The 21657-nt window shown below is 34.8% G+C and overlaps 1 protein-coding gene across 2 annotated transcripts in view; it reads left to right on the forward strand.

Annotated features, from left to right (window-relative positions):
- The window catches only part of Tbc1d15-17 (TBC1 domain family member 15/17), a 305943-nt gene that overhangs the window by 75729 nt on the left and 208557 nt on the right, over positions 1 to 21657 (forward strand). For both annotated transcript variants that reach the window (XM_090404708.1, XM_090404709.1), the window contains one exon: positions 11599 to 11793. In XM_090404708.1, the coding sequence (XP_090260834.1) occupies positions 11599 to 11793 (195 nt within the window). The remainder of the gene's footprint in view (positions 1 to 11598; positions 11794 to 21657) is intronic.

Genomic DNA, 21657 nt, shown 5'->3' on the forward strand with positions numbered 1-21657 from the left:
TACTATCAACAAGATTTACTCAAAATAACCACCATTAGCATCGATCACAGCTTCAATTCTGCTTCAGAACCTCGAACAAGCTGATGCTACAGTCTCCCTGGGAAGGGCTGCAAAAACTGTTTTAATTTTATCCATTAACTGGGCTTTTGTATTACTGGAAGTGCGATTGGTGTCTTTTTCAACTGCGCCCCATACAAAATAATCCATGGGGTTAAGGTCTGGGGAGTTTGGAGGCCAAACATTTGGACTGGTGAAGTCGTAGAAATTTTCAGACAACCATTTTTGACTTTTCCCAGAGGTGTGGCAAGGGGCCGAATCCTGCTGCCATACATACGGCCTACCATTGGCTACCCTTGTTATCCAGGGCTTGACTACAGTTAGCAACTCCACGAACAAAGCCCGAATTCCAATGCCAGGGTTCTTCAACACCTGTTCCTGCAGATTTGCGAGGAATTCTGCTGTACGAACGCAATCAGATCGTCTGCTAGGGATCTTTCTTCTTGCTACATCCTCGTAGTCACCATTGCAAGTCTCTAGTTCATGCCTGATTGTTTTTACTGTATTCAGGGAGCATTGGGCAGCAGTCGTAATATCCTTATTTTGATGGCGGGCACGAATCATCATGATACAAGTTATTCTCTTCCATGATTCAGGTGGGTTCCAGCTATCCATCCTTTCTGACATCTTGTATATGAATGAAGAAGGGTCCAAACTTTTAAATGAAGAGAAGTGTGTGTTAATACATGTAACTTACGGAAAAATATAATTAATTATAAATATGTCAAATTTATCCCGAACACCCTGTATATATATATATATATATATATATTTATAAAAAAAAATACCATGATGAGTTTGAAAGAAAAATTGTGGAGTCCAGAGAAATCATCCTTAATCATGAACATTTAAATAACAATTTGAGCTACGACCTCCCAGATAGCCATTCTGCTGTTGTTCAGTACTGGCATTCACGAGAGACTGCAAGCACGTCCTCATCAAACAATGCCATGATTGAAAGAACAACTTAAATGTAACTACAACGTTTTTTCAGGTTAATTATGTACTGCAATTTTTTTCTATGTTTCTCAGTTTTTTTAAACTTCAGTGTTTTTAATGCTGTTTCCTATTTTTAAGACACCTGAAGAAGGCTGTCAAAAGCCGAAACTAGTAGTGTGTTATACCATTAAAATCTTACAATTATTCTCGGTTTTAGTCATTAAATTCTCTTTATACAAAAAAAAAAAAAAAAATATATATATATATACAGTTGATTCCGTTTAATTGGGACAGCCGCTTTTTTGGACCAAATCTCAAAGAATGAAAACCAAACCAGCATATTAATACATAATGTAAATGCTTAATTGGGACAACTTTTCGCTTAATTAGGACAGTAGCTGAAAAGGAATTTAGCAATTTTTGATATATTTTATGGATTTTTCGAAATATGGCAATGCTACGTACACTAATATTTGGCAACACTAGCATGATGTGAATCAGTTATCTTTCGTCGTGCGTCTGGCAAGTACGCGTCTGCTTAAGAATCTACCCTTACTATATACTGTACCTAGCAATATCGATTTATTGTGTCAATTTTATTTAAAATTTTTAAATCTTTGCCAAGATGCCAAGAAATGATTTTACAATTTCAAGTAAAATTGCTTTGCTGGATAAAATTAAAAGTCAGCCATTAAATACAAGCCATCATAGACTTGCTGATATACCTGGTTTACCAAAATCTACCATAGCGCATCTCCTACAACAAGAAAATCAACTGTGTGAGGAGTGGACATTACAGAAAGAAATTCCAGTAACATCCAAGAGAAAGCATGATGGAAAGGATCCAGAAGTTGAAGCATTAGATCAATGGTTTTTTATAGTTAGCAGGCGAGGCGTGAATATTAGCAGCCCAGTGTTGAAGGCGAAGTCAGAGGAGATCGCTAAAAAGCTGGACTACAACGATTTTAAAGCAACTGCTGGTTGGTTGTCTTGATGGAAAGCGGGACACAATATCAAATTTAAAGACGCGCATGGTGAAAAGGGCAGTGCCGACAATGTAAGCGCTGAACAATGGCAAAATACTGAAATCCTTACTTTTTTTAGAGAATTTCTGTTCAGATGATATTTACAATGCTGATGAAACCGGCCTCTATTATCGTGCTATGCCAGACGGCTCCCTGTGTTATAAGCACATTGCACTGTCAGGGTATAAAAGGGCAATGGACCTCATTACTGTGTTATGCTGTGTAAATATGTCAGGTAAGGACAAACGAAAACTACTAATCATAGGAAAAAATGCCAAGCCTCGATGCTTTAAGGGGTTAAGAATAGAGAGTTTACCAGTAGAGTACCATGCCAATAGTAATGCGTGGATGACTTCTGAAATTTTTCAGAATTGGCTTACGAGTTGGGACGTAGAATTACAACGTAAGCAGGGGAAAATTTTGTTGCTTCTCGATAATTGTGCTGCACACCCTCATTTAGATAATCTAAAAAATATAAGGCTGGAATTTCTTCCTCCTAATACAACATCCTTAGTGCAACCAATGGACATGGGGATAATAAAAAATTTAAAGGCATTCTATCGAGGAAAATTGGTTAATCACATACTGGAATCCATTGATGAAAACCTATTAACAAGTTCATCAACAGCCAGAGAGAGAGAGATCAATGCAAAAATTTCCATTTTGCAGGCAATACAGTTTGTCTCTGACAGTTGGCGAGCTATAAAAAGCAGCACAATACAAAACTGCTTTGCTGTTTGTTTGCAGTTTAAAACCTTTGGAGGTTCTTGAAATTTTGAGTAGTGATGAAAATTCGGTCTGTATGAATAAGGAAACTGCTAAGTTAATTGAAGATTGATTCTACTATTTTACATAGACTAATCTGAATATAGGGTGGCGCAGTATAAATATAAATTTCCCTATATTTTGATTAGTAATCAGCCTGTGTAGCTCAGTGGATGTGGCGTTTGCACACCACAGCGCTTGGCTGCACGAAGGAAGACTTGGTTTTGAGTCTAGTCGGCGACTAGAGGAAATTTTTCTAAGCCTTTTTTCGACCGGTTCCCGAGTTAGTCGATCTTTGGCACGGGCAAGCGGGTTTTTCCTCCCGGAAACTCGGGTTTTTCGTCCTGTAAACTCAAGAGAATCGACTGTAGAACCCACATTATTTCAGACATTAAATATATTGTGTTAGGGACCACGAGATAGTGGCACATTTGAGCCATCTCTCTTCACTGCGTACCACTTAATTAGTGATAGCCTTGGACCATCTATCTCTGATTGGTACCAGTGGAGATTGAACTGCCCACTCAGTCTCCAAAAGTTAGATAGGGCTAAATGGCCTCGCCTACTCCCCGTATACGGGAATAAAAAGGCATTAGCTGATTTTTTTTTTATATATATATATTTTTCTCTCTCTCTCTCTCTTATATATTTAATTATTATATTATAATTAATAATATATATTTAATCCCCCATTCTTACACACAGACATACACACTTTTCCAAGTTGATTGGGAAAGTGTTTGTGTGTCCCAAGTTGATTGACACTTCATGCATGCACTTCTATTCACTATATGCAAATAATTGTTCTTCAGAGAACATCCTCATCATTTTGGATGTTCTGGAGAGTGCAAGGTTTCTTGGGCCTGCAACTTAACCTACTTGGAATAGTCCTATAGATCTGAAACATCTAGCTTGCATAATTTCATGTATTGTATTAAAGAATTTAATGTAAAGAATTTGTGACCACTGATATGTCAAGTTAGAAATGTCGGACTATCCTCTGGATACTCATTCACACAGGATTAAATGGAAGATAACAATTGTGCTCCAAAGAAGTTGTATAGGTCTGAGAGACTATTTTTGCAATCACCAGTTATATATATATATATATATATATATATATGTGTGTGTGTGTATTGATCTCGTCTGTTAATTTATTACCTAACTGCAACTGTATTTTTGTATCTTTATAATATATCTGATATAATCAATTATAGATCTTGTTCTGCTGCCATTCTAAATATATTATATTTATTTATACTGTTATATTATTTTTTTGAAAAAAAAAAAGTGTTGGTTATTTTAAAATTATTGAAAGTACAGAAGTCTAATAGTGCTCGACCATTGTTATTCATTCAAATTTCTCCATATTTTCCTAAGACCTTTGGGATTAGATTATTTCCAACTCTAGCATTAAGATCTCCTGCTATTAATATATAGTCATTTTTATGACATTTATTTAACTCTTTTTGTAGTTCCTCATAAAATTGTTTGGAATCCTCTTTCCTCTTTCAGGGGCATATACTCCTATGATATTTAAATAGCTTCTGTTTGTTTTTAATTTAAATGTTATAATTCGATCATTTACAAAATTTTACTTTCGTATTCTAGTTTTCCATTTATTATCAGTTAAAATGGCTACACCACTGGAAGCTCTGATATGTTGGCCCACTCCACTATATAGCATAGTAAAACCATCTATATCTTTTTTTCCCTTTAAATTTTTTTTTTTTTTTTTTTGTTTCTGTTATCACAACTCTCAGATCTCTGAGTTTAACATCGGTTTGAACACTATCTTATATACTACTATTTTTATGTGTTTACTAATTTTTCTCTTATTCCATATAAACTTATTCATTTAGCTTCCCACTACACCATCTATGCTTATTCTCTTATTTACTACTAAAGTCAGTACGTACTATCTTCACTAAAATTACCCTTTGCATGTTCTTTAGATTTACCTTTGAAATTGCAGTCGATGTTTGCTACAGAAGTTATTCACTTTGGTCAAGGAGTCCAGAAGACATGGATTTATCTGCTGGATTTATCTTTTCTGCATAAAATAAGGAGATGAGTTGAATATCTGGTTAAATGCTATGTTTCCTTCCTAATGTGACCAATATGGATGATGATGATTAATAGTGGAGGAAGAATGCACCAGTATCTTACATTATATATGTGGTGTTCCAGTTATATACCATATAATGGTATTGGTTTGAACATCTTTTCTCTTGGCACTTTTTCATATACTTTTACTCCTGATCAACAGAACTTAAATACAGATTTTGTTATGTTCCCATGATTTCCCAACTATTTGTATTGAAAGAAAAAATAGATTCTGACAGCTCCAATTTTGTCTAAATCTCACTTGTTCTTATTTAGGTTCTCTTCCATAAGTTTTCTTACACTTTTCTCAAGTGTACTTTAATAATCTTACCTGGAATTATCCCTTGTAGGGAAATTCCTCTGTAATTTTCTCGTTAAATTTTATTTCTCTGAGGTACCTGATGTTGGATGACGCCTTATTTCAAGTAATATACATCTGTTATATTATCTGTATAGATAATACAACTGGTCCCTACTCTTCTTTCTTTCTTTCTTCCCCCCCCCCCCCCCATGCTATTAGAGTATTCAAGGGCTAGAAGTGAATCTTCCTATTTTACTTTTCTTTGTCTCTTGTAGTGGGAGTTTGCCTTTTTCCAGGTATTTGCCTTACTAGTAGGCTGAACACAGACACAGAAGGCAAACCACTTTTGTATATATTTTGCCAAGAAAATTTTATGAACAGAGGCTTAAATTATTGTAATTATGGTGCTCAAAGATCGGACACCCATGTTGGAAGGCATCTAAATGGTTACTGGGAAAAAGCAGAGTGGAACTTCCAATGAAATTAACAAGAATGATGAAGCTGGATCAAAACTTCTGGAAATTCAATTTCTGAATAGACTTAATCTCAGAAGAAGATGCTTCTGCTTTACTGATTTACATAAAATAGGAACACGGAGTGTAAGAAGTATGTATCAAGGAAAACTGGAACTGATAATGAAAGAAACGAGAACTCAAGTTCAGATTTTAGGAATCAGTGACCTGAGATGGACAGGAATGCGTCACTTTGATACTGATGATTTCATAATGTATTACTCTGGACATGAAACCTTCAAAGAAATGGAGTAGCATTCATAGTTAGAAGAGAATATAAATATAGAAAATGCATTTTTGGTTACAACCCAGTTGGAAAGAGTATGTAGAAGGTTTGTACAAAATATTGCAGAATAATTTGAAAGAAGAGAATTTGTTGAGGAATCCATGGTAATGGAAAGTGAAGTGATATCAGCAATGGAACAGCTGCCAAAAGGAAAAGTTCCTGGAACTGATGGAGTGTCACTGGAATTATTGAGCGCAGGTGGGATGAAGTAATGAATATTAACTGAAATTTGTCAACAGGTTTGAAAAAAAATATATACTGGCCTAGAGAATGGAAAACATCAATATTCATCTTAATTCCAAAAATAAAAAATAAATAAATAAATCCCAGAGATTGTGAGAATTATAGAACCATCACTTTAATTTCACTTACAAGTAAAGTTTGCTGAAAGTGATCCAACAAAGGCTGGAGTATGAATAGAGCAATGCTGCAAGAACAGACGGGCTTTAGGAGAGGTAGATGAACTAGAGACCAGATAGCAAACATGAGATGGATTATGGAAAGAAGATAATTTCAGAATGAAGCATTCATCTGTTTTTATTGATTATAAGAAAGCTTTTAATTGCATGAATCACAACAGACTGGATTGTAACAATAACAATGGGAATTCTTGAGCGTCTTGATAAGAGAGCTGTATGGACAACTAAGAAGCTTCAGTAAAACAATCTTTAGAGAAACAGTGTTCACGTGGAAAATGGGGTGCAGCAAGGTTGTAAATTGCCACCCTATCTTTTTAATATTTATAGTGAATATGTTATGAGAATGGCCAACTTAGACAAAGACCCAACTGAGATTAGATTAGTGGCAGAAAAATAAATAATTTAAGATATGCAGATGATACAACCCTCATAGCAGAAACTAAGGAACATCTGGAGTAGTTTATTCTATTGGTTAAGAGGGATTGTCAGAAATCTGGATTTAATTTAAACATCAGCAAAACAAAAGTGATGACTTCTGGAAATTTAAATAAATTTATAATAGAGAAAGATAAAATAGAAATTGTTGAAAGTTATGATTTACTGGGATCCAGAATCAGAAATGATGATAAATGTGAAGATCAAATTTAAAAAAAGGAATGTCATGGGGGAAAAAACTATGTTAAACCTGACAAAAAATTATGAAAGATACAGGTGTGAGTAAGGCCACAAAAGTTAGATTTGTCAAAGCAATGGTATTTCCAGTAGTAATATATGGATGTTATTGATGGATATTAAAGAAAGCAAATTGATTCATTTGAATTATGGATGTGGAGGACACTTTTAAGAATCCCATGGCCTGCAAGAATGACCAGTAAGAAGGTTTTAGAAAAGATAGACAGAAAAGTCACTCATTATTATTACTTATTAATAGTCATCAGGATAATTTGATGATGTATTTCATCATTTCCAGAAACTGAACTGCTAGGTCTGCAGCAACACTCCAATATATATTTCATCTTGTTGGTCTCCACTTCACATCAGATAGCTTCAAACTCATTTTTTGCATGGAACATTATCGCCATTATTGCTTTCATGAGTTTCTACCCTAGCTGGACTCAAATCATCTGATATTATTAGTAATACTTCCTCCACCTTCTATCTTTTCTGGCCTTCCTGAATATACAATACCATTTACATTCAATTCCAGTTATTACATCTGACTCTGAGAGACAAGTTTCACTATTGCCAACAATCTTAGGCAACTATGTGTTCACGAAGGCAACAGACTCAATTCCTCAGGCATTTGTGTATAGACAAGTTACCTCTTGGTCCAATTGGGAAGCTTTCTCTTTCTTATCTCTGCACACACACACACAAACATGCACTCAAAATGTCAGAACTCAATGTATGCAGGTTTACCCCTCCATATCCACAATCATGCTCGTTGGCTTTCATGTCATTATCACATTTGTATACCTTAGTTTGCACACACACACACAAACTCTATCTCTCTCACCATTCCTCTCATGATTATGTATGTGGAATATCATAGATATGATGACATACAGTACTTGATTTGAATGATGAAAAAAGCAAAAAAACCTCTTATGTTTAAATTATAATGCTTATGTTACAGACAGTGGCTTTGGCTTCAATCCTGCTCTATAAAATTGATTCATATAGGTTTAAAAAATAATCTTAATAAAAGATGAAACTGTGGCTGATTGTCAATAAATAATTTGATCTAACTGCATATCTTTCTAAATTTTTCATCTAATCAATCCTTTATTTATCATCATCATCATCATCAAATTCCTGCTATGTACCCTCGAAGGGTGTACAGGATATGATATACTACATGAAAAATTTACATCATTACTAACTTCCTATCTATAATTTTCCTCCAAATCAGTCTGTTTCTTATTAAGACTTCAACATTATCAGATCTTATATTTCTACCATCTAAGGCACTTTGTACAGTATTAATCCACCTATATCTTGGTCTTCCTCTAGGTCGTTTTCTTGCCAACTTGGCAGAGAACACTTGTTTTCCTAATCTTTCCTTGCCCATTCTATAAAAGTGACCATACCACCTGATATTAGCTCTGCTAACGCATTCCTGGATGCTGACACTGTCAAGTTCTTTAGTAATATCCTCATTTTTAATATGATATTGCCATTGATGCCATCTGTTCATGCCTCTAATCCTTCTCAGGACTCTCATAACTGCGATCTCTAGTCTTTGATCAAGTGTTTTACTTCTGACCCAGCTCTCAATCCATAAGTTAAAACTGGTTTGAACACTGTCTTGTATACAGCTAATTTAGTGTTCCGACTAATTTCTGTCTTATTCCATATGAATTTATTCAGTTGACTTCCTACCATACCAGCTTTGTTGATTCTGGTGTCTATTTCTATATTTAATTTACCATCTTCACTAAAAATCGTACCTAGGTAGCTGAAATGTTTTGCTTGTTCCACAGGTTCTCCATTCACAATGCAGTTGACCTTTTCAACAATTCTACCTATTTTCATTGTCTTTGTCTTTTTATTGCTGACCATCATACCATATCTATTACAACAGTTATTCAACTTAGTCAGGGAATCTTGCAAACTTGTAGCAGATTATTTATTTAGAAGTATAACATCGTCCGCATAAAGCAAACAGCTGACATTAACATCTCTAATTTTGATATCATGTTTAATACCACTTTCCTTCATAATGTGATCCATATAGATAATGAATAACAGAGGGGATAATGTACATCTTTGTCTCACAGTTTAACATTAAACCATCCTTCCTGTACTTCCTTCAGTTCTAACTGCTGACTTACAACTCAAATAAAGACTAAGTATTGCTTGATATAATGCCCCATTGACACCATATAACTGTAGCATATTGAATAGCTTCTATCTTGGCATCTTGTCATATACCTTTTCCAGATCGACAAAACTTAAATACAGATCTTTGTTATATTCCCATGCTTTCTCAACTATTTGTCGTAAAGTGAAGATCTGATCCTGACAGTCTCTATTTGGCCTGAATCCACCTTCTTCTTCACCAAGCTTATCTTCCACAATTCTTCTCAACCATTTCTCAAGTATACTTGCCAGGAACACTCAGTAGGGAAATAGCTCTGTAATTCTCACATTCAGTTTTATTTCCTTTTTTATATATGGGTATTATGAGAGCTCTACTCCAATCATTGGGAATTCGTCCCTCTGTCCAGGCCTTCTGAACTTTACAGTGGCTGCACTACATAGAACTTGTATACCTCCATACTTCAGCATTTCTGGTCTAATATCATCTATTCTTGCTGCCTTTCCACATTTCAAGCCTTTGATGGCTTTTCTACTTCAAGTATGGATATATATTCCTTACTACTGTGCTATCACTGCTTGTTTCATTTAGCAATTTTTCGAAGTAATTACTCCATACTTCAAGGATATCTTTTTCTCCAGTTTTCATATCACCTTTATCATTTCTAATTCCTTTTACAGTACTCTTTCCTCCATTTCTGAGCTTCTTCAACAACCTCTAGAATATATTACCACCTTCTTGATATTTATTTTCCGTGTTTTCTTACCAAAGTCTTCCTATGACTTGTTTAGCTAGTTTTACACAGTGTTTAGCTTTCTTACATTTGTCTCTGTATTCTCTAAGAGGACAAGCTGACTTATTTGCCAGGAACTTTTGATATGCTCTGTTCTTTTCCTTCACTGCCTCTTTGACTTCCTGTATCCACCATGGAGTTCTGATTTTTCTATCCTTGCAGACAACCTCACCACATGCCTCTCTGGCAGAATCATTCAGGGTTTGCTTCAAGGCTTGCCACTGAATCTCCAAAGTTTGGTTCCTGTTCTCAAAGTCTTTTATTTTTTCTTCAATAATTTTTGTGTATTTTAGTCTACAGTTTACATCTGAGAACTGCTGAACTTTTATTTGCTTTAAAACTTTCTTACATGTTACTCTTTTCAATATGAAATTCAATTTTAATCTACTCAAGACTAAATAGTGATCACTTCCAATTTCAAACCCTCTGTACACTCTGGTGTCCTGCACCAGGGAGAAACCATCACTGTCAACAATAACATAGTCATTGAGACTTTTCTTATTCCTTGCCTCTTCTCTCCATGTGAATTTGTGTACATTTTTATGTTGGAACATGGTGTTAGTAATAACCAGTCCATGTCGAGAGCAGAAATCCAACAGGTATTTGCCATTATTATTAGCTTTGCTCTTTTCTCCAAATTTTCCCAAAATATTTTTGTATGTCTGACAATCATTTCCTACTCTGCTATTTAGATCTACAACAAGGACCAAATTTTCCTTTTTTCATTGTGTCATTTGCTTTTTCTAAAGCATCAAAAAATTCCTCCACTTCTACTTTAGTAGAACCTTCTGTGGGACCATAGGCACAAATAAGTCTCATTGTCCAGTTCCCCATTCTCATATTTGCCCACATCACTCTACTCGAGACTGCCTGCCATTCAAGAAGATTAGCCTCATGTTTATTGTTGAATACTATGGCTACTTCTTCTTTTCCTTGATTGTCATTGCCTGAATATAACATTTTGTATTTATTGCTCAGAAAGATCTTGCCCATTTTTGTTTCAGTCACCCCTATTATGTCGATATGGTACTTATCTAATTCCTCAGCTTGCTCCATTTCTTTGCCATTCAGGCTTCTTATGTTGATAGTACCGATCTTTAACTCTGGTGATGTTGAGTTTGGGTGTGTTTTCGGATTTGTTCCAGTAGCTGACTTTTCGCTGTTCGCCCTGGTTCCCTGGTGAAAGCAACGGGGGCTCTTGTTTAACCTGGCAACTCCCCAGCCAGCATGAAATTTTGTCATGTTATCCCATCATTTTGTATTTTGGTTTAAGCCAATAAGAATACAATTTGGTCAGCTAAATCCCAAATTGCCAGCCCATCCTCATTTGTTCAGTATCTAGGTAGATACCCAACAGGGTGCACTACAAGAAGGTGAGGATTGGACATTAGGTCAGAAGTCCTGGTTGGTTTTCTGCATTCCTTTAAAGGCTATGTGGAGGTCTCCTCTCAGTTATATAGCTTTGACCCTTAAGCACCCCCCCCCTTATTTATTAAGTGTAATATAAAAATGTATTGCTATTTTTCTGTTGTATTTTTTTTTTTGTTGTTTATTTTTTTAAAATTATTTTATAGAAATTCCTTGAAGATCCTTATTCTACAACATTGGGAAGTTTTTCTAAAGTGACACATTTTTTATATGATTACTTGCTGTCAAACAGTGGCCTTCCCAATTCATGTCCTGAGGAGGAAATAGGAGAAATCTTGAGGTGTAGTTTACCTGGAGTGGATATATCTCAGGAAGAATCTGATTATGAAGTTATTACTCAGGTTTGTTATTTTTGCCCAGCATTTAGGTCTTAGGTTATTTAGGAATTTTTATTGATTATTTTGCGATGCTTTGATTAAGTGATTTCATTATTAAGAGTTGGTAAAGAGAAGACAGCTGATCAACTATTCAGATTTCTGTATTGAGGTGGATTTCTGGTGGAGTTAACAGCCTATTTTAATATAAGTATAGCAAAAGCACATAAAAATTTATTTTCTATCTTGTTATCAACATTATCCAAATCTGGAGTTGTGGTGAAGGTCCTAGAGAGATTGGTGAGAAGTAGGATATAGAAATGGGTTGATAACAGCAGTATTCTCTGTGGTTATCAGCATGGGTTCATTAAGGGGGAGATCATGTTTCACTAACTTACTTATGTACTATAACAAAGTGACAAATACCTTGGACAGGGGAGATGCATATACAGTGGTGTACTTAGATTTTGCAAAGGCTTTTGATAGACTGCTAGGTGAACGCGATAAGCTCTTAAATGAATTGAATCAGATGGGATTGGATAACAGACTTCTGAGTTGGATCAGTGACTGGCTGTCAGATAGGTATCAGACAGTTGTATATGGGGGTGCAGTATCTCGAAAGAGAAAGGTAACTAGCAGTGTCCCTCAGGGATCATTTTTTTTGATGCCATTATTTAATTTGTATATTAATGATATTAAGTTGGGTTTAACTAGTGATATCCAGCTGTTTGCAGATGATGCATAACTGGGGAGACCAATGCAGAGTCAAGCAGATGTTATTGCTTTACAAGAGGACTTGAATAGATTGCATGATTGGACAGGTAAGTGGAACTGTCATTTTAATGTTGCGAAGTTTAAGGTTTGAGATTTGGTAAGCAACGATGGGATGCAAAGTATACACTTGGTGAGGAAACTTTTACGGAAGTAGAGGAGATGAGATATCTAGGAGTGATGTCGGACAAGGACCTGAAATTCAGGTGCCACATTGCACAAGTTGCGAAGACATCACATCAGATAATGACAATGATGCGGAGGACCCTGACATGCAGAAATAGAGGGGTTATGATTTCATTGTATAGGGCTTTGATCAGGCCTCATATGGATTATTGTGCTCAGATTTGGTCCCCAGGTTTTCATGGTAACAAGGATATGTTGGAAAGGATATGTCCAGAGAAGATTCACAAAGGAGCCATCACTGGAAACTGTATAAGGAGGGTGTGAACAGAGGAGTGAGAAGTAGGTTCTTTGCATGGAGGGTGATGGATGAGTGGAATGCATTGCCTTGGTGTGTTGTGGGTGTAGACACATTGAATCAGTTTAAGGCATGGTTGGATGAGCATTGTGTGCAATAGTGTGACCCTCCCACGATGAGTCTCTGACTCCATGGAGGTCAAATGTTAATAATAATAATAATTTCAGATTGGAAGTGAACATCACTTAGTGCTAAGTAGGATGAATATAAAAATCACATTACAAAAGAACAACATGTAAGAACGATTTTAAAAGAATTCAAGTTGAGCAGCCTTTACAGGTAAACTGTAGACTTAACTAAAAGCTCTTGAAACTCTGGGAACCGAGAAACCATATATTGAAACACTAAAACATATTTACAATAATGCATCCAGCAAGGCGATACCATATCTCCCAAATTATTTACAGCTGTAGAGGAAGTCTTTAGACGCCTTGATTGGGAAACAAAAGGAATAAACATAAATAGAGAAAGGTGGCATCATCTGAAATTTGCAGATGATGTTGTCCTAATAGTAGATAATCTTGAAGATCTGAAAGAAAGGCTAAATTAACTAAATGAAACCTCCAGTTGCATTTAAAATAAATAGAGAAAAAACAAAAATAATGATGAATAAATACATAAACCTAAGAACTGTCAAAGTTGGAAACCATGAAATAGAACAAGTTACCTCATATGTATATTTGGGCCAGCTGATATCTTTTGAGGACTGCCAAAGAAAAGAGATTGAACGAAGAATTCATCTTGGATGGATTGCTTGTGGAAAAATGAGAAACATGTTCAGAAGTGACATTCCTATGAGTCTAAAAAGGAAAGATTTCAACCAATGCATACTCCTGCCCTAACATATGGAGGAGAAACATTGACTTTAACAGAAGGCCTAAACAAAAAGCTGAGAACAACACAACATCGAACGGAAAGAAGTATGCTAAAAATAACATTTAGAGATAGGAAGACAAATACCTGGATAAGATCTCAAACAGATGTCATGGATATCATAAAATATATTAAACAGGCTAAGTGGAAATGGGCTGGCCATATTTCCAGAATAAATGAATGATGGAAGATGGACTAGAAAAACAACAGAGTGTAGATGTTCTGTCCACTGCTGAACATAGGCTCAGCAGTGGACAGAATCAAAAGGTTGAAGAAGAAGAAGTAGACTTAACTATGCAAAAATTATTGAAGAAAAAATTAAACAGTTTCAAAATGAGAACTAAACTTTGAAGTCTCAGTGCCAAACTTTGAAGAAAACATTGAATGATATCTGCAAGTATAGAAAAATAAGAATGCTACCGTGGATTCAGGATGTTAAAGAAGCAATCCTGGGCAAGAAGAAAGAATACTGAAAGTTCAAATAAGTTGGCAGATAACCTAAAAGAATTCAGAGAAAAATGTAAGAGAGCTAAGTTATGTGTGAAATCTGCTAAACAAAAGTCATGGAAAGACTTTGGTAAGAATATAGAAGATAAATATCAGGAAGGTGAAAAATGTTCTGGAGGCTATTGAAAAAGGTGAGAAATGGAGGATGTAGTAGTACTGTAAAAGGAGTTAAAGATGATAAATATGACATGAAAATGGAAGATAAGAATATCCTAGATATGTGGAGTAATTACTTTGAAAGACTGTTAAATGAAACCAGCAGTGACAACCATAGTAGAAAATTTTCAAAAAGAATGAAAACAGAAGTACATATCAATACTTGAGGCAGAAAAAGCAGTCAGAAACTTGAAAGGTGAAAAGACTAGGAGTAGATGATATCTGACCAGATTTCGAATTCCATATGATTGGAGAAGAGCTCTCGTGCGTTCCCATCTATAAAAAAAAAAAGGGGAATCAAGTTGTTTATCATTGGACAGTTTTGTTTATCATTGGACCATCGTACTTATAGGACCTGGGTAAGAATTTGTCAGTCGGGTCCTGTGATCTGCTCAGTTACTGTTGAAAGGATACGATAAACAATTTTGTTGTGCCACAGTTACAGCAATGCCTTTGCATGGATTCAGTCATTTTCATGCAGAATGGGGCCCCTTCTACACATTGGTCATTTGTACAGGAGGTTCTCAGAGAAATTTAACAGAAACCAGAGTGATCAGCCATGCGTTTTCCACTGCATGATCACCTCGTTCACCTGATCTCACCCCCCTGTCACTTCTGGCTCTGGGGAGTTCTCAAAGACAGATTATTCGTATCATTCTGATAACTTGTCAGCACTGAAAGCCACCATAATGCAGAATATGTGCAACATCACTCTCTATCAGCTGAGATATAGGGGCTCTTCACAACATCATAGCGACTACCCTGACATTGAATTTTTGAGAGATGCATTTAAGAACCTAGAGTAAGGTAGAAAGCATGACGTTTCAAACAGGGAAATTTTTCTTTTAACAGACCTTAAATTGCTAATTTTTATTTATAGTCATATGGATGAAACAAATAATTATGCTTCATTTCCATATTGTTTCCATTTTAATTTCAAAATCATTTGGATACCAAATGCGATTTTCAATTTCTGAAAATTTTATTCTGAAAATGTTAATCACTAGAAAATTGAAACAATATTGCATTGATACCGATATATGAAAAGTAAACAGTGCAAGAAAAAATTGACAAAATATAATTTTTTTTGATGTATTTATTTATTATTTATTTAGATTTTAATTAATTTTCATATTTTTATTCTTATACAGTGAAAGTAATATTTTATTGATCAGCGAGTTTCTAATTTCTGTTTCATCTAAAAAAGTTGTAAATATTCTTTCTTTCTTAGATACTACAGGTTCTGTTGATGGAATATTATTTACAAAACTGGAATAGGGTGGTTTAAGGAGAAAGGGCACCATATTTAAGAATATTTATTCTGCGAACTGTTCACTATTTTTCTGTGCACTTGCACTCATTCAGATGTGATATATATTATTATTATTATTATTATGTAACACCTTCAGGGAGTGCAAAGGCTCATCGAGGGAGGTCATCTACTCCCTACAACTTTCCATCTTCACCACTCGTTTCACCAAACGCAACTATCTTCATCATCAACACCATAAGAAAACTCAGAGTTTCATGTTAAATATAGTAAATATATAAGTTCAGCGAGTCCAAGCGTAAGCAAATACCTGGATAGTGTTACAACTGACCCTTTAGGGAGTGCAACACTGAGGAACTCATGGTAAGGGTGGAGCAAGCTCCAATCACTATTCTTGATATTTCCCCATAATGTGAAACTCTTTGAGTTTTCTTATTCGGCTATGAAACAATATGGGATGTAATATCCCTTAACTTAAACAAGTTTATGTCGCCGAAGTGAAGCCTTTGGCTCTTCATATATTAATAATTTATTAGGACACCTTCTTGGCAATTCTCGTAGTAGGGTATATGTAAGGTCTGTTTGCTACAAACTTGGTATTTCTAGGTCTGCCTACTCACTGATGAGACCTCAATAAAGGTTGAAACCGGTCTGGGTAGTGACCTTCTCTCACTCATAATGTAGAACAGTAATACAGCTCCTAGGAGCTGGGTTTCACATTATGGGGAAATATCAAGAATAGTGATCGGAACTTGCTCCACCCTTACCATGAGTTGCCTCAGTGTTGCACTCCCTAAAGGGTCAGTTGTAACACTATCCAGGTATTTGCTTATGCTTGGACTCGCCGAACTTATATATTTACTATATTCGGCATGAAACTCTTTGAGTTTTCTTATTCGGCTGTGAAACAATATGCACAGTAATAAGTTTTAATAATTAAATAATTCATCCTACGTATCTTAGGACATCGTCAGTACAGTTAATTCAAACAATACTAGGAATAACATACAGTTAGGGCACATGGTTACAATGGAATATCCCAATATGCATGCAGTAGCGTGTTATAGAATTAAATTAAAATATAACTGAAGGGGAGGGGAAATTACATTAAAATAAGATAACATATATAAAGAAATTATTTAACACAATGTTGTATGACAATTTCCCATACTTTTGGAATAGCAAGAACGTCATTACGGTTTAGATTTGGTTTGTGAAGTAGGGCTTCAGCACTTTCTTTATATAAATGTTCATGTTTATATAAAGATCTATCTAAAAGTTTGGACTTTTCCTAATGGATCCTATGGTTTGGGTTTTCAACACCGTGTTGAGCGAGGCCAGATTTCTGCGGTTTGATAAGACGGATGTGGTCTTGATGTTCCGAAATGCGTTTCTGAACAGATCTACCTGTCTGTCCATAGTAAGACAATTTACAGGAGCATGAAACCTCGTACACGCCAAGTAGCATCAAAGGTGAGAGTTTTGTCTTTAGGAGAAGGTAACAAGTTATAGATCTGGTTGGTGAGTTTGTAGGTAGCAAGTTTATATTTCTTCATAATTTTTGAAAGTTGTTCGGAGATGCCTTTGACATAAGGTATGGGAATCCTATGGACTTGTTGTCTAGGTTGATGTGTGGGGAAGTGACTGATGATTTTTTGAGTTGTATTAAGATTGTATTCATTTAGTATGGCTGTATTTTTGATTATTTCTAATTCTTGGTTTAGAGATTCTTCAGAGGAGCAGAATCTGTATGCTCTGGTTACTAATGATGATGCCAAATTTTTGAGATGGATGATGAGCAGAAGAATTGTGAATGTAGCGACCTGAAAATGTCAGCTTGCAAAAGACAGAAGTGGAGGATGTGTAAATCCAGAAAGGAGATACCCTGTAGAAATTCTTTTTCTAGCATAAATTTGATGCGAGGATGAAGAAGGTTTATTTTATCTAGAAACAGGTGTAATTCTTGTTTGCAATGACCCCAGATAGCAAAGACGTCATCGACATATTGTAGCCAAATTTTTGGTTTGGGTTTAAACGTGAAAATGTTTTCTTCAAGGTACTCTAGAAACAGGTTTGTTAAGTTTGGCGATAAGGGAGACCCCCATTGCTGTTTCTTCCTCTTGCTTGTAAATATTTTCTTTCCAAGTGAAGTAACCAGACGTAATTACAAATTTGAATAATTCAACAATATCAGACGGAAATTTTTGAGTTAACAAGTCTATCATTTCCTTATGGGGAATGTTAATGAAGAGGGAGACAATGTCGAAGCTAATTAGTTTGTCAGTTTCCAATAGTTGAATGTCTTTTATTTTTGTGTGAAACTCTGTGGAATTTTTAATTGATGAGGCTGAGTCGCCTATGTGAGGACGGAGAAGGTTAGATAAAAATCTCGATAACTTATATTTTGGGCTGCTAATAGAATCCACGACGGGTCTGCGTGGGATGTTATTCTTATGAAGCTTAGGTAAGTCATATATTCTAGTAGATCTACTGCCATCACTACAACTTGTATTTTCACAGACAATCACAAACATCCATGCCAGGATTCGAACCCACATCCTTTTGGCTAGAGATCGTATACACTAACCACTCAGCCAACCAGGATGGCATTATTACATTACTGTGGATAAGAGATCAGATATTTAAAAATTTTTTGCTTGGTTAAATTATAAATTAAAGATGCCAAAAAATTATATTCCTAGTTTAATCCTTTGCCCAAGTGTAATCAAACAAAGTTTGCCCCTGAAATATCTTTAAAAGTGGACTACTTGTATACTAAGGCAATTGAGGTGAAGCCATTAGCCACTATATTTCTTAAAATATGTTTTGCCGTATGTTTTGGACAAAAGAAGTACTGGATTGGATTCCATGAGAGGAAAAACGACCATGACACCGACCTAAATCATGGTGGATTGATGATGTCATTAGATTTGCAGGAATGATATTGGAAAGGAGAGCCATGGACAGACAGTTTTGGGGTAATCCTTCATCCAGCAGTGGATCAACAATTGCTGATGATGTTTTGCCATACATTTAAATTAGGATTCAGTTAATTAAAAACAGGTAACTTAAAAATGTTGGGTAGTTCTAAGTGCATAAAATGCTCGTAGTAATTGCATTTTAACAAATATGAGTATGTCCTCTGTGATCATGCTATCCATATATTAATGTTGATCGCAAGCGTTTGGGTCAAAGGCAGGCTGCGGTTTACTTGAGGATACTGTTTTTAGCACTAGAGAATAGAAGCATATAATGAAATAACAGACTTTTCATATTTCTTTTATTATGTGACTTGTGTAAAATAAATAAATAAATTTTGTTCGCTTAATTATAATTTATTTTATTTTTTTGTACTACACATTTGTAAAATTCTCTTTTATATCTTAACATGATAATACATTCTGATCTTCACAGTTTTATGTTAAAATGTTTACTAGCGTATCTTAATGAAATAATAAAGAATGGATATAATATCAAACCAGGTACAAAAATTGTCAGGTATTCCCATAAGCTTTTTTGACTTTGCATTTAAATTCAATTAGAAAATCAATAGGTAACTCAGTTATGTATTGGCTATCTCACTCACACACACACATATACAGACAGACAAACAGACAGAATTCTAATAAACAAGATAACATATATTCTAAAGAATAATGTGAAGGTGACCTTGCAATCATGTGCATACTCCGATCACCAAAGTTGATGCATCCACCACCTAATAAACCAAGCACAAACAAGATTTATTATGTTCATGGAATTAGGCTATCTTGGCCAGTAAGTTGCTCTGGAGAAATTAAATAATATGAACATATCTAGAAGGTAGATAAAAGAAGATGCATGTTATAATAATAAATAAATAAAACTTAGGAAATGATTTTTAATTGCAAGGACTAAGAGTTGAAATAGGCGTGAAAAACAGTATGTTCACTCAGTATGACATTTCATGCATTACTTGTGTTTTATTGTTTTTTCAAACCAAACATTGTAAATATAATCACTTTCTCAGTTGATGATAATGGATTTGCTTTAGTTTGTTCAGTTATTCTGACTGATAGTGCCAGAGATAGTAGATAATAAAACCTTTGATATTGATTATATCATATAATACAAACTACAACCACATAAATATCCAGTAGCTATGAATTTTATAAGTATATTTTATATTTATATGTTGATGACGTATAAATATAATATGCTAATGACATATAGGAGATGGTACTCAGAGAAGAAGAAATATATTTGTATAATAAATATAAAAAATCAGATTATTTACAAATAAAATATCTACCTACCTACCTGACATTAGCAATTTTTTGTGACATTCCTATCCACAAAAGGTGGATAGGATTAGACATAGGATAGAATAGAATAGGATTAGAAACCTGTATTGCATCAGTTTGGCTGTTGGGCTGAGTATTAGATAATCCAGCAATCCTACTCTGGAAATTAACAACAAAGCTCACTGTTCGTGAGCATTGTTGTTATAAAACTGTACATATGAAAGCATGTACAATCGACTCACAATAGCAAACTCTGTGAGTTTGCTATTGTGAATCGATTCAAAATTCTTAAAACAAATAAAATACCAATAGTGCCATGGATACCAATCAATGACACTTTGCTGTCATTGATTAGAATCCATGTGTGTGTTTGTGTGTGAAATGCATCCAGAAAGTAAGATCCGTTCAGAATTGACCGCCAAATAAGATATGTGAGAAAGATGCACATGTGCGGACATGAGTATACAGGGGATTTGAACTAGGAAATGATCATCTTTAAGGCAAGATGCAAATGAATATGGCATTAAAATAATTTTCATAAATCATTCATAAATTATAACAGATATTTATCATCCTTTTAATAATTTTTGTTTCCAAATTTGAGACCTTTGTGTAAAATAAACCCTTTGTATTATTTTCTTTAAGGAAAGATGCAAATGAATATCTTATTGAAAAGAAAAATTTGTAAGAAAGTTTTATAAAGAATCAAAGTGGAGCAAATTTTAGAGGTGTAGACCAAATATACAAATATTATTCAAGAAAAATAAAGGAGTTTGAAAACAAATAAACCTTGTAGACTTGCATACTGAAGAAAGCATTGATTACCGTATGCCTTTTCTGGCTGATGAAAAAAATAAAAACACTTTGGCTCTCAAAAAACATCAAAAGAAAGGCTAATATATTATTGTTTTATAGCCATTAGCACAATATTGTCTTTTAACCTTAAAAAAATTTTGTAATGAGTGGAGTTACTAAAATGCAACCTTGAGAATGAAAGTTGACTTGATTTTGCATTACTTTTAAAAAAAACTCTGCTTAAAATCTGGTCGCTTTCAAAACATTTTAAATTTAATGGCAAACATTTTGCCACTTGGCTCTAAAATGATAACAGATAACTCAACCTTTTTTTTTTTATTATTAATAATTTTCATGCTAAAATTTGAAACCTTTGTGTAAAATAAAATTTTTGTATTATTTTCTTTGTAGTTATAATTTATAGAGCCTCTGTAGCTCATTCAGTATAGACAAAGCCCTTTGGTTAGAAAGATCTGGGTTCGATTCCTGCCTATGTCATGAGGAGCCTTTATTTGGCCTCTTTTGACTATAGGTGAGTTAGCTGGTCTCATACGAAGGTAGAAAGTTTTTTCACCTGGAAACTCGGGTTTTTCTTCCCTCAGAACAGGCAAACTGGCCACATGAATACACACAGATTTACAACCATGAATACTTATGACAATATGCAAAAGAGATAGGGTCTTCACCACATGTCGTTCCTACCATAGTTAACCATGAGTCACATCATGGTAGTCAACTTCCTGGATAGAAGATGG

This window comes from Typopeltis vanoorti, chromosome 15, assembly GCF_054136105.1.
Source record: "Typopeltis vanoorti isolate ZY-2024b chromosome 15, IOZ_Tvanoo_1.0, whole genome shotgun sequence".
Taxonomy (NCBI): Eukaryota; Metazoa; Arthropoda; class Arachnida; order Uropygi; family Thelyphonidae; genus Typopeltis; species Typopeltis vanoorti.